The 12,900-nt window shown below is 44.6% G+C and overlaps 1 protein-coding gene across 2 annotated transcripts in view; it reads right to left on the bottom strand.

Annotated features, from left to right (window-relative positions):
• LOC118941396 (E3 ubiquitin-protein ligase DTX4-like) overlaps positions 1-12,900 on the bottom strand; it is a 40,101-nt gene that overhangs the window by 4,818 nt on the left and 22,383 nt on the right. For both annotated transcript variants that reach the window (XM_036953905.1, XM_036953906.1), the window contains exon 4: positions 547-770. In XM_036953905.1, the coding sequence (XP_036809800.1) occupies positions 547-770 (224 nt within the window). The remainder of the gene's footprint in view (positions 1-546; positions 771-12,900) is intronic.

The following is a 12,900-nucleotide window of genomic DNA, read 5'->3' as shown; positions in this document are numbered from 1 at the left end:
GGAAAAGAGAGAGAAGAGAGAAAGGAGAGAGAAAACATAAGGAGAGACAGGAGGAGAGAGAGAAGAGAGAAAGGAGAGAGAAAACATAAGGAAGGAAAGGAGGAGAGAGAAAACATAAGGAGAGAAAGGAGGAGAGAGAGAAAACATAAGGAGAGGAGAGAAAGGAGAGAGAAAACATAAGGAGAGAGAGGAGGAGAGAGAGAAGAGAGAAAGGAGAGAGAAAACAAGGAGACAGGAGGAGAGAGAGGAGAGAAAAGAGAGAGAAAACATAAGGAGAGACAGGAGGAGAGAGAGAAGGAGAGAAAAGAGAGAGAAAACATAAGGAGAGACAGGAGGAGAGAGAGAAGAGAGAAAGGAGAGAGAAAACATAAGGAGACAGGAGGAGAGAGAGAAGGAGAGAGAACATATGAGTGTGTTGAGCAAAAATCTTCCACACAATGTAATGAATTTGTGTATAGGGGTGTCTGTGTGTGTGTGTGTGTGTGTGTGTGTGTGTGTGTATAGGCCTATATATTAGTGCTGGTTTTATAGTGTGTCCTATTGTACCTTTGCGGGCCTGTTTCTTGGTGGTCTTGCGGCAGCAGTGACCCAGGCCGGGGACGGGCTTGATGTCCCTCTTGCTGACGGGCGGGGGGTGCAGCACCAGTTTGGGTGGGCGGGTGAGACACACAGGGAACCCCGCAGCGCTCATCAGGATCCCCGTGATACCGGCCAGCGCTGGATGGACCGGGCTGTTCCCACTGAGGTTCTTCACTGGGACAGTGGGCACGCTGAAACACAACGGGAACCACATGCTGGTTACACACTGGCATCTCACCAAACATATGCCTGGGAAGACTCTGGGAGTTGCAGCGCTGACCTGGGATCAGCTGTTACAGGACTTGCACTAAACAAACCCTCCCTCACACTAACAGACAGAAATACAGCAGGCTTACTGCTGACCCCCACACAGGGTTGGGACGAGCCTAGTCCGTGTGATTACAAGACGTTAACCAAGCCACCTACAGTATAGACAGGTAGAGAAGTCTGTCCCAAATGGCACCCCACCATAGATAGTGCACTACGTATAGGGCTCTGGTCCAAAGTAGTGCACTATGTAGTGAATAGGGTGCCATTTGGGAAGTAGTCGTTCAGGTGTACACGGGCCAGCTGTAATCTCTATTGGCAACAACACCTCACCTACTACGACCAGCTGCTGCATGTGACCAATTAAAAAAATGTCCAGGAGCCAATGACCTGTATGTGTGTGCCCATAAAATTAGAATAATCTATTTCTATGTGTGGCTGTGTGTGTGGCCCACAGGCCAGTCTCCTGATCTGGGTCAAAGACTCATACCATAGATGGTACTGCCAGATATCCTCTGTCTAGCCTGTACGTTTCAGAGAACACGGGTTGGGTCTAAGTGGCGCCCTATTCCCTACACAGCGAGCTACGCCTGACCAGAGCCCACGTAGGATGCCTCCAGCTATATATGGCTCTGACGGTGTCAGTCAAACAATCCCCTATTGTTTGTCCTTTGACATATTTCTGGATGATTCTAGAACGCGCCAATAGCAACTCTACCATTCTAGAGTCCAGGTAGAACGTCTGTGTCATTCACACCAAAGATATTGTACTATACTCTAGTTCCCCAGATCATCTACTTTTACCACAGACAACACAGCTTTTGAGTGTCAACGATATCGGAGCAGATAGATAAGATATGACGATTTGTGTTGTCCTTGGGTATCCTACATTGTCGATAAAATCAGCAGCAGCAGCACACACAAACACACACACACACACACACACTTCTTCCTAGGGATGGATACTCACATTAAGGACGTGAGGATTGTCATTCTCCCACAGAGGTCAGTCCCGGCACAATCAATTAAGTAATAAACTACAAGAAAACGAGTCACGGAGGAATCGATTTCCTTTCTCTTCACCAGGGGAACAGAGAACCACTAGGGGATGTGCCAATGAGAAGTTGAAGAAGAGGTTCCACTCCTCTTTACCTCTCTTTCTCTCTCTCTCTCTCTCTCTCACGGCTACAGAAACCTTTATTCTGTCTCTGAGCTGGACTCAGTTTCTGTTCTTTCTCTCTACAGACCTCCTCCTCTCCGTCTGTCCTAGAAGCAGTGTGTGAATTGGACCAAGTGTGTGTATGTCCTGTCTTATATATGTAATCCGTGAGTTTCCATCTGCTGGCCAGTGACCTCAGAGAGAGGAGACGTCACAGAACTGACAGTGAGCATCACATCACACACCCAGGATCATGGATTACCTTCACCACGTCACCGGCTCTATTGACTAATACCACCCTGACTAACCACTTACGGAAACACACACACACACACACACACACACACACACACACACACACCTGGGAAATCCCCTATAATGAACAACAAACTTGACCACAACACAACCCAGTCTTGACACGACTATAGAGCTTCCCATGTGTAAACGGTACTGTACAGGCTACACCACAACACAACCCAGTCTTGACACGACTTGGCCTGGTCTTTTAAATGACTAGTAATATATTAACCACAGAGCTTCCCATGTGTAAACGGTACTGTACAGGCTACACCACAGAGCTTCCCATGTGTAAACGGTACTGTACAGGCTACACCACAGAGCTTCCCATGTGTAAACGGTACTGTACAGGCTACACCACAGAGCTTCCCATGTGTAAACGGTACTGTACAGGCTACACCAAAGAGCTTCCCATGTGTAAACGGTACTGTACAGGCTACACCACAGAGCTTCCCATGTGTAAACGGTACTGTACAGGCTACACCACAGAGCTTCCCATGTGTAAACGGTACTGTACAGGCTACACCACAGAGCTTCCCATGTGTAAACGGTACTGTACAGGCTACACCACAGAGCTTCCCATGTGTAAACGGTACTGTACAGGCTACACCACAGAGCTTCCCATGTGTAAACGGTACTGTACAGGCTACACCACAGAGCTTCCCATGTGTAAACGGTACTGTACAGGCTACACCACAGAGCTTCCCATGTGTAAACGGTACTGTACAGGCTACACCACAGAGCTTCCCATGTGTAAACGGTACTGTACAGGCTACACCACAGAGCTTCCCATGTGTAAACGGTACTGTACAGGCTACACCACAGAGCTTCCCATGTGTAAACGGTACTGTACAGGCTACACCACAGAGCTTCCCATGTGTAAACGGTACTGTACAGGCTACACCACAGAGCTTCCCATGTGTAAACGGTACTGTACAGGCTACACCACAGAGCTTCCCATGTGTAAACGGTACTGTACAGGCTACACCACAGAGCTTCCCATGTGTAAACGGTACTGTACAGGCTACACCACAGCAGAGTTGTGGAGTCTAACTAACCATGCTACATCCCCCCTCGACGGGGGGGTGTCATTTAGAATGGGCAAATATGATCAAAAACAATAGTTTTTTCCCCGCGCTGTTCCTCCTGCGCTGTTCCTCCTGCGCTGCCACGCATCACAAACAGGGTTTGCTGTTCGTTTTGTTGCTTCCCGACATGAAATTAGTCAGTCGCTCTGAGAGCTGTGAGTTACTGTCGCTGGTAGCAACCACACAGACATGGCAGGAGGGCTGAGCCTGGGAGCTTTGTTCCTCGTGTTGTGACCCACCAAAGTGAGGATATCATTGCTTTTCTGTGACCTTTCAAATAGACAAGTACACTGCATGTTTACATACTGTGCATACTATGTAGTGATGGTAGTATAGTAATAATAGTTATAGATGGTATGTAGTGATGGTAGTATAGTAATAATAGTTATAGATGATATGTAGTGATGGTGGTATAGTAATAATAGTTATATATGATATGTAGTGATGGTAGTATAGTAATAATAGTTATATATGATATGTAGTGATGGTAGTATAGTAATAATAGTTATATATGATATGTAGTGATGGTAGTATAGTAATAATAGTTATAGATGGTATGTAGTGATGGTAGTATAGTAATAATAGTTAGTTATAGATGGTATGTAGTGATGGTAGTATAGTAATAATAGTTATAGATGGTATGTAGTGATGGTAGTATAGTAATAATAGTTATAGATGGTATGTAGTGATGGTAGTATAGTAACAATAGTTATAGATGGTATGTAGTGATTGTAGTATAGTAATAATAGTTATAGATGGTATGTTGTGATGGTAGTATAGTAATAATAGTTATAGATGGTATGTAGTGATGGTAGTATAGTAATAATAGTTATAGATGGTATGTAGTGATGGTAGTATAGTAACAATAGTTATAGATGGTATGTAGTGATGGTAGTATAGTAATAATAGTTAGTTATAGATGGTATGTAGTGATGGTAGTATAGTAATAGTAGTTATAGATGATATGTAGTGATGGTAGTATAGTAATAATAGTTATAGATGGTATGTAGTGATGGTAGTATAGTAATAATAGTTAGTTATAGATGGTATGTAGTGATGGTAGTATAGTAATAGTAGTTATAGATGATATGTAGTGATGGTAGTATAGTAATAATAGTTATAGATGGTATGTAGTGATGGTGGTATAGTAATAATAGTTAGTTATAGATGGTATGTAGTGATGGTAGTATAGTAACAATAGTTATAGATGGTATGTAGTGATTGTAGTATAGTAATAATAGTTATAGATGGTATGTAGTGATTGTAGTATAGTAATAATAGTTATAGATGGTATGTAGTGATGGTGGTATAGTAATAATAGTTAGTTATAGATGGTATGTAGTGATTGTAGTATAGTAACAATAGTTATAGATGGTATGTAGTGATTGTAGTATAGTAATAATAGTTATAGATGGTATGTTGTGATGGTAGTATAGTAATAATAGTTATAGATGGTATGTAGTGATGGTAGTATAGTAACAATAGTTATAGATGGTATGTAGTGATTGTAGTATAGTAATAATAGTTATAGATGGTATGTTGTGACTACACCACAGCTCAGTTCATGGTCACCACACACCGCAGTTTAATAATGTCCTCTATTAACCAGTCAATCGGCTATTAAACACTATGATAACATGCTATTATATCTCTATCCTTAACCCAGATTAAAAACTCCACAAGCCACTACCTAACGGGTCCACCAGCCACTACCTAACGGGTCAACCAGCCACTACCTAACGGGTCCACCAGCCACTACCTAACGGGTCCACCAGCCACTACCTAACAGGTCCACCAGCCACTACCTAACAGGTCCACCAGCCACTACCTAACAGGTCCACCAGCCACTACCTAACAGGTCCACCAGCCACTACCTAACAGGTCAACCAGCCACTACCTAACGGGTCAACAAGCCACTACCTAACGGGTCAACAAGCCACTACCTAACGGGTCAACAAGCCACTACCTAACAGGTCCACCAGCCACTACCTAACAGGTCAACCAGCCACTACCTAACGGGTCAACCAGCCACTACCTAACAGGTCAACCAGCCACTACCTAACAGGTCAACCAGCCACTACCTAACAGGTCAACCAGCCACTACCTAACGGGTCAACCAGCCACTACCTAACAGGTCCACCAGCCACTACCTAACAGGTCAACCAGCCACTACCTAACAGCTTAACAAGCCACTACCTAACAGCTTAACAAGCCACTACCTAACGGGTCAACCAGCCACTACCTAACAGGTCAACCAGCCACTACCTAACAGGTCAACCAGCCACTACCTAACAGCTTAACAAGCCACTACCTAACAGGTTAACAAGCCACTACCTAACAGCTTAACAAGCCACTACCTAACAGCTTGACAAGCCACTACCTAACAGCTTAACAAGCCACTACCTAACAGCTTAACAAGCCACTACCTAACAGGTCAACAAGCCACTACCTAACAGCTTAACAAGCCACTACCTAACAGCTTAACAAGCCACTACCTAACAGGTCAACAAGCCACTACCTAACAGGTCAACAAGCCACTACCTAACAGGTCAACAAGCCACTACCTAACAGGTCAACCAGCCACTACCTAACAGCTTAACAAGCCACTACCTAACAGGTCAACAAGCCACTACCTAACGGGTCAACAAGCCACTACCTAACGGGTCCACCAGCCACTACCTAACAGGTCAACAAGCCACTACCTAACGGGTCCACCAGCCACTACCTAACAGGTCAACAAGCCACTACCTAACAGGTCAACAAGCCACTACCTAACGGGTCAACAAGCCACTACCTAACGGGTCAACAAGCCACTACCTAACGGGTCAACAAGCCACTACCTAACGGGTCAACAAGCCACTACCTAACAGGTCAAGGAGGACATACAGACAGACAGGAAGACAGACAGGAAGACAGGAGGACAGACAGGAGGACAGTGAAAGGGACTGGTGGCAGGTGACGGTCATCATCATCATCATCTGTAGCTTCCGGTTCAGGGTTCTGCCTTAACAAGCTTTGAGTTGGAGCTAAGAGGCTTTTGGTTAACCCTCCCTGCAGGTGTCACAGTCACTGAGTGAGTGACTCACTGTGTGTGTGTGTGTGTGTGTGTGTGTAGGGCTGGGAATCGCCAGGGACCTCACGATACAGTATTATCATGATACCATATGTATTACAATTCTCACGATTCTAAATGTATTTCGATTCGCTACTGTGATTTCATTGCAGACCTCATGTCTGCTGCAGAGGGACAAGAGGGAGCCATGAGAACATGACTTTTAATCAGTCATGGAAATGAAAGTGATGAAAACCAAATGTCTCCGTATTGAAACAGATGGAGAACAAGCTCTGAAGGAAGGACACTGGAGTTTTGAGGCAGCTGGCACGAAAATAATACTGCGAGGGCTTCCTGAGTGGGGCAGCGGTCTACGGCAATGCATCGCAGTGCTGGAGGCGTCACTACAGACCCGGGTTTGATCCCAGGCTGTATTACAAGCGACCGTGATCGGGAGGTCCCACGGGGACTGTGGGTGTTAAGAAGGGTGGTTAGGCGGGTCATGCTTCAGAGGACGCATGACTCCACCTTCGCCTCCCGAGCCTATTGGGGAGTTACAGCGATGAGACAAGATCAGAACTGGGGGTAAAATACATGTGTTCAATCTTGCGATATTGTCAAAACAACAAGACACGATATATCGTCAAAAATGATATGATATCCCCATATGTTACTGTATAGATTTTTTCAGAAAGAACCCTTTGGTGGTGAAAAAAGTTCCACTTGGAACCCCCAAAAAATGTTTTTCAGGGGGTTCTCCTATGGGGACAGTTGAACAACTCTTATGGTTCTAGGTAGCTACTTCTTCTCTAAGAGTTTACAGTAGATACAGTCTGACCTCAAGTCAGTGTTGTTGACAACTTGACACACACACAGGGGTCATGTTAAGTGCTGAATGGCCTATTAGACCTATGACCAGACCTGAGCTGAATGAAGATGGAGACAGTAACCAGTCAGTGAGGTTATTAATACTACAGTAAGCCGTACGAGACCGCTGACCGTGCAGCGTGACGGATATTGTGAGGTAGAAATGCACTGTGGAGAAGGTTTAGTCTCGTTTGAGCCCCAGCTTATCTACAATGCATTAACACAATTCCCAGCTGTCCTACTGACACACACACACAAACACCTGGAACAATGAGTGAGTCCGAGACAGAGAGACAGAAAGACAGAGACAACCACTCATCATTACACACACAGCAACTAGAGACGATAGGTGTAATCCATCATATATATATATATATATATATATATATATATATATACAGTGCCTTGCGAAAGTATTCGGCCCCCTTGAACTTTGCGACCTTTTGCCACATTTCAGGCTTCAAACATAAAGATATAAAACTGTATTTTTTTGTGAAGAATCAACAACAAGTGGGACACAATCATGAAGTGGAACGACATTTATTGGATATTTCAAACTTTTTTAACAAATCAAAAACTGAAAAATTGGGCGTGCAAAATTATTCAGCCCCCTTAAGTTAATACTTTGTAGCGCCACCATTTGCTGTGATTACAGCTGTAAGTCGCTTGGGGTATGTCTCTATCAGTTTTGCACATCGAGAGACTGAATTTTTTTCCCATTCCTCCTTGCAAAACAGCTTGAGCTCAGTGAGGTTGGATGGAGAGCATTTGTGAACAGCAGTTTTCAGTTCTTTCCACAGATTCTCGATTGGATTCAGGTCTGGACTTTGACTTGGCCATTCTAACACCTGGATATGTTTATTTTTGAGCCATTCCATTGTAGATTTTGCTTTATGTTTTGGATCATTGTCTTTTTGGAAGACAAATCTCCGTCCCAGTCTCAGGTCTTTTGCAGACTCCATCAGGTTTTCTTCCAGAATGGTCCTGTATTTGGCTCCATCCATCTTCCCATCAATTTTAACCATCTTCCCTGTCCCTGCTGAAGAAAAGCAGGCCCAAACCATGATGCTGCCACCACCATGTTTGACAGTGGGGATGGTGTGTTCAGGGTGATGAGCTGTGTTGCTTTTACGCCAAACATAACGTTTTGCATTGTTGCCAAAAAGTTAAATTTTGGTTTCATCTGACCAGAGCACCTTCTTCCACATGTTTGGTGTGTCTCCCAGGTGGCTTGTGGCAAACTTTAAACGACACTTTTTATGGATATCTTTAAGAAATGGCTTTCTTCTTGCCACTCTTCCATAAAGGCCAGATTTGTGCAATATACGACTAATTGTTGTCCTATGGACAGAGTCTCCCACCTCAGCTGTAGATCTCTGCAGTTCATCCAGAGTGATTATGGGCCTCTTGGCTGCATCTCTGATCAGTCTTCTCCTTGTATGAGCTGAAAGTTTAGAGGGACGGCCAGGTCTTGGTAGATTTGCAGTGGTCTGATACTCCTTCCATTTCAATATTATCGCTTGCACAGTGCTCCTTGGGATGTTTAAAGCTTGGGAAATATTTTTGTATCCAAATCCGGCTTTAAACTTCTTCACAACAGTATCTCGGACATGCCTGGTGTGTTCCTTGTTCTTCATGATGCTCTCTGCGCTTTTAACGGACCTCTGAGACTATCACAGTGCAGGTGCATTTATACGGAGACTTGATTACACACAGGTGGATTGTATTTATCATCATTAGTCATTTAGGTCAACATTGGATCATTCAGAGATCCTCACTGAACTTCTGGAGAGAGTTTGCTGCACTGAAAGTAAAGGGGCTGAATAATTTTGCATGCCCAATTTTTCAGTTTTTGATTTGTTAAAAAAGTTTGAAATATCCAATAAATGTTGTTCCACTTCATGATTGTGTCCCACTTGTTGATTCTTCACAAAAAAATACAGTTTTATATCTTTATGTTTGAAGCCTGAAATGTGGCAAAAGGTCGCAAAGTTCAAGGGGGACGAATACTTTCGCAAGGCACTAATATATATATATATACATATACACACACACACACACACACCTGACACACACATGTACCCACTCAGATCAGTGGAGGCTGCTGAGGGGAGGACGGCTCATAATAATGTCCAGAACGGAGCGAACGGAATGGCATCAAACACCTGGAAACCATGAAAACCATGTGTTTGATGTATTTGATACCATTCCACTGATTCTGCTCCAGTCATTACCACGAGTGTATCCTCCCCAATTAAGGTGCCACCAACCACCTGTGACGCAGACGCAGTGACACACACTAGCATGTCTGCACTCAGATAGTTACACACACTGTTGTAGGCCTCCACAAAGCCCTAAATAGAGGAGATCTTCACTAACACATGGCCTGCTTCACCTACAGTACATAGGCACTACCACATGGCCTGCTTCACCTACAGTACATAGGCACTACCACATGGCCTGCTTCACCTATAGTACATAGGCACTAACACATGGCCTGCTTCACCTACAGTACATAGGCACTAACACATGGCCTGCTTCACCTATAGTACATAGGCACTAACACATGGCCTGCTTCACCTACAGCACATAGGCACTAACACATGGCCTGCTTCACCTATAGTACATAGGCACTAACACATGGCCTGCTTCACCTACAGTACATAGGCACTACCACATGGCCTGCTTCACCTACAGTACACAGGCACTAACACATGGCCTGCTTCACCTATAGTACATAGGCACTACCACATGGCCTGCTTCACCTACAGCACATAGGCACTACCACATGGCCTGCTTCATCTACAGTACATAGGCACTAACACATGGCCTGCTTCACCTACAGTACATAGGCACTAACACATGGCCTGCTTCACCTACAGTACATAGGCACTAACACATGGCCTGCTTCACCTACAGTACATAGGCACTAACACATGGCCTGCTTCACCTACAGTACATAGGCACTAACACATGGCCTGCTTCACCTACAGTACATAGGCACTACCACATGGCCTGCTTCACCTACAGCACATAAGGCACTAACACATTTGACCTTAAAGGCTCAGTGCAGTCAAAAACGTGATTTCCATATTTTTTTATATACACTGAGTGTACAAAACATTGAGTACACCTGTTATTTTAATGACAGACTGACCAGGTGAATCCAGATGAAAGCTGTGATTCCTTACTGATGTCACATGTTACACCCACTTCAAATCAGCATAGATGAAGGGGAGGAGTCAGGTTAAAAAATGATTTTTAAGTCTTGAGAGAATTGAGACATGGATTGTGTATGTGTACCATACAGAGGGTGAAGAGGCAAGACAAAATATTTTAGTGCCTTTGAACTGGGTATTGTTGGTGCACCAGTTTGTGTCAAGAACTGCAACGCTGCTGGGTTTTTCACGCTCAACAGTTTGAGTTGGAATAATACTGAGAGATTGTGAAAGTGATGATAATGCCCTTTTAGTGTAAGAGCTGTTTTGCGGGGGATGGAGTTTTGGCCTCCCTGGTGACATCACCAGGCGGGAAATTAGTTAACAGACCAATAAGAAAGAGAGTTCCAAACCTCTCTGCCAATAATAACTTGTTTTCAGTTGTCCCCTCCCCACTCAGACCACTCCCAGACAGCCCCAGCAGAATTCTTGCTTGAGAAATGACTCTTTGCTAAGAAGCTATTTTTGTTTCTTTTTGACCATTTTCATTGAAAACCATCACAGTCAGGTACCTCATTGTTAGCCAGTAATGATTTGATATTGAGATAAAAACGGCTGCATTGGGCCTTTACTACATGGAGCCCATTATCCAGAATGCAGATGAAACAAATGAACTGAATGTCTTTCCCACGCTCCTCTTCATCGACGTCCTTCACCCAGATCTCTATTTGTTTCTTTCTCTTCCATTCATCTGTTCCTCTTTTCTCAGGGTCAGATGAGGTCTTACTTTTTCCAAGGCCCTTCCCCTCAGTCTGTCTGTTGTTTTATCTGTATATTCCTCTCCCTTCTTTATATCCTACCATCTCTCTCTCCCTCTCTCACTCACCCACCCCCACTCACTCACTCACTCACTCACTCACTCACTCACTCACTCACTCACTCACTCACTCACTCACTCACTCACTCACTCCTCCTGTGCTAATTAGTTAATAATGACATTATTATAGACTTGAATTAGCATCTCTGCATCTCAGCCGGGTGAGAAACTCTGGTTCCCAGATAATCATACTTCCTGTTTCTGAATAGGATGCAGTTTCTCCTAAACCCTGATATAAGATCAGTTTGGTTAAAGGTTAGGATCCTAGATCTACTAAGACGACTGTACTAGTCAACCTAGTGCACTCAGTGTACATACTTTACTAGTTAGCTTAGGAAGACAATGGAATGTGGACATGGCAGTGCACAGTTTATTTCTCTTTGGGGTTGTTTGTTTGTGTATCTAGTGTCTTAGTGGGAGAGGGGCAGACAGACAGTGAGACTGGGGAGGGTGGTGGAGGAGAGGAGTGTGGGGGAGAAGAGAAAGGAGGGTGGGGTGGGGGAGAGGAGGGTGGGGGAGAAGAGAAAGGAGGGTGGGGTGGGGGAGAAGAGGGTGGGGTGGGGGAGAAGAGAAAGGAGGGTGGGGGAGAAGAGAAAAGAGGGTGGGGTGGGGGAGAGGAGGGTGGGGTGGGGGAGAAGAGAAAGGAGGGTGGCTGGGGGAGAGGAGGGTGGGGGAGAAGAGGGAGAGGAGGGTGGGGGAGAGGCGGGTGGGGAGAAGAAAGAAAGGAGGGTGGGGGAGAGGCGGGTTGGGTGTGGGAGAAGAGAGAGGAGGGTGGGGTGGGAGAGCCTCTTGACCCCTAGCGACCCTAACCCCCACTCCATCACACACTCCTCCCCTTCTTTGTTATCTCTCTTCCTCTCCACCCCCCCCTCTCCTCCCTGTGTCCCCAGATGGTCATGAAGATTGTTGCTCCCAAGGCTAAATCATTCAAACTCCCAAGCATTCTCATACTCTCGTGTGTAAGTACACACACACACACACACACACACACACACACACGTTTGTTATTCCATAACTTTGATACATTTGAAAATTGCTAACCAATATGCTGTATGAAAACGGCATCACAGCCAGACAAAGCGGTAGATTGGTGGACTATTAAAGTGGCAGAGAGCTCCCCTATTGGCCAGACACAGTCAATGCAACCCTGTTGCGTTACAAAATACTGTACCTGTTGCCATTTTTTTACTTTTGGCTCGGTTTCCAGAGATTCTATTACCCTTGCTCTCTCTCTCTCTCTTCAATTAAATTCAATTCTATTTAAGGGTTTTATTGGCATGGGAAACAGTTTACATTGCCAAAGCAAGTGAAATGATAAACAAAAGTGAAATAAACAAAAAGTGAGGAGTAAATATTACACTCACACAACTTCCCAAATAATAGAGACATTTAACATGTCATTATGTCTATATACAGTGTAATGGTGTTACCATACTGTCTCCCTCTCTCTCCTCTTTTCTCAGCCCTCTGAAACCCTTCCTCCCCCTTTCTGTTTTCACTCTGTCGTCTCTTTCTCACACTCCCCCACTAGAAGAAAGAGAGACACATTCCTGCAG

This window comes from Oncorhynchus mykiss, chromosome 19 (assembly GCF_013265735.2).
Source record: "Oncorhynchus mykiss isolate Arlee chromosome 19, USDA_OmykA_1.1, whole genome shotgun sequence".
Classification (NCBI taxonomy): domain Eukaryota; kingdom Metazoa; phylum Chordata; class Actinopteri; order Salmoniformes; family Salmonidae; genus Oncorhynchus; species Oncorhynchus mykiss.
Note: the sequence above shows the minus strand (reverse complement) of the source record. Positions and strands in the feature narration are given on the sequence as shown.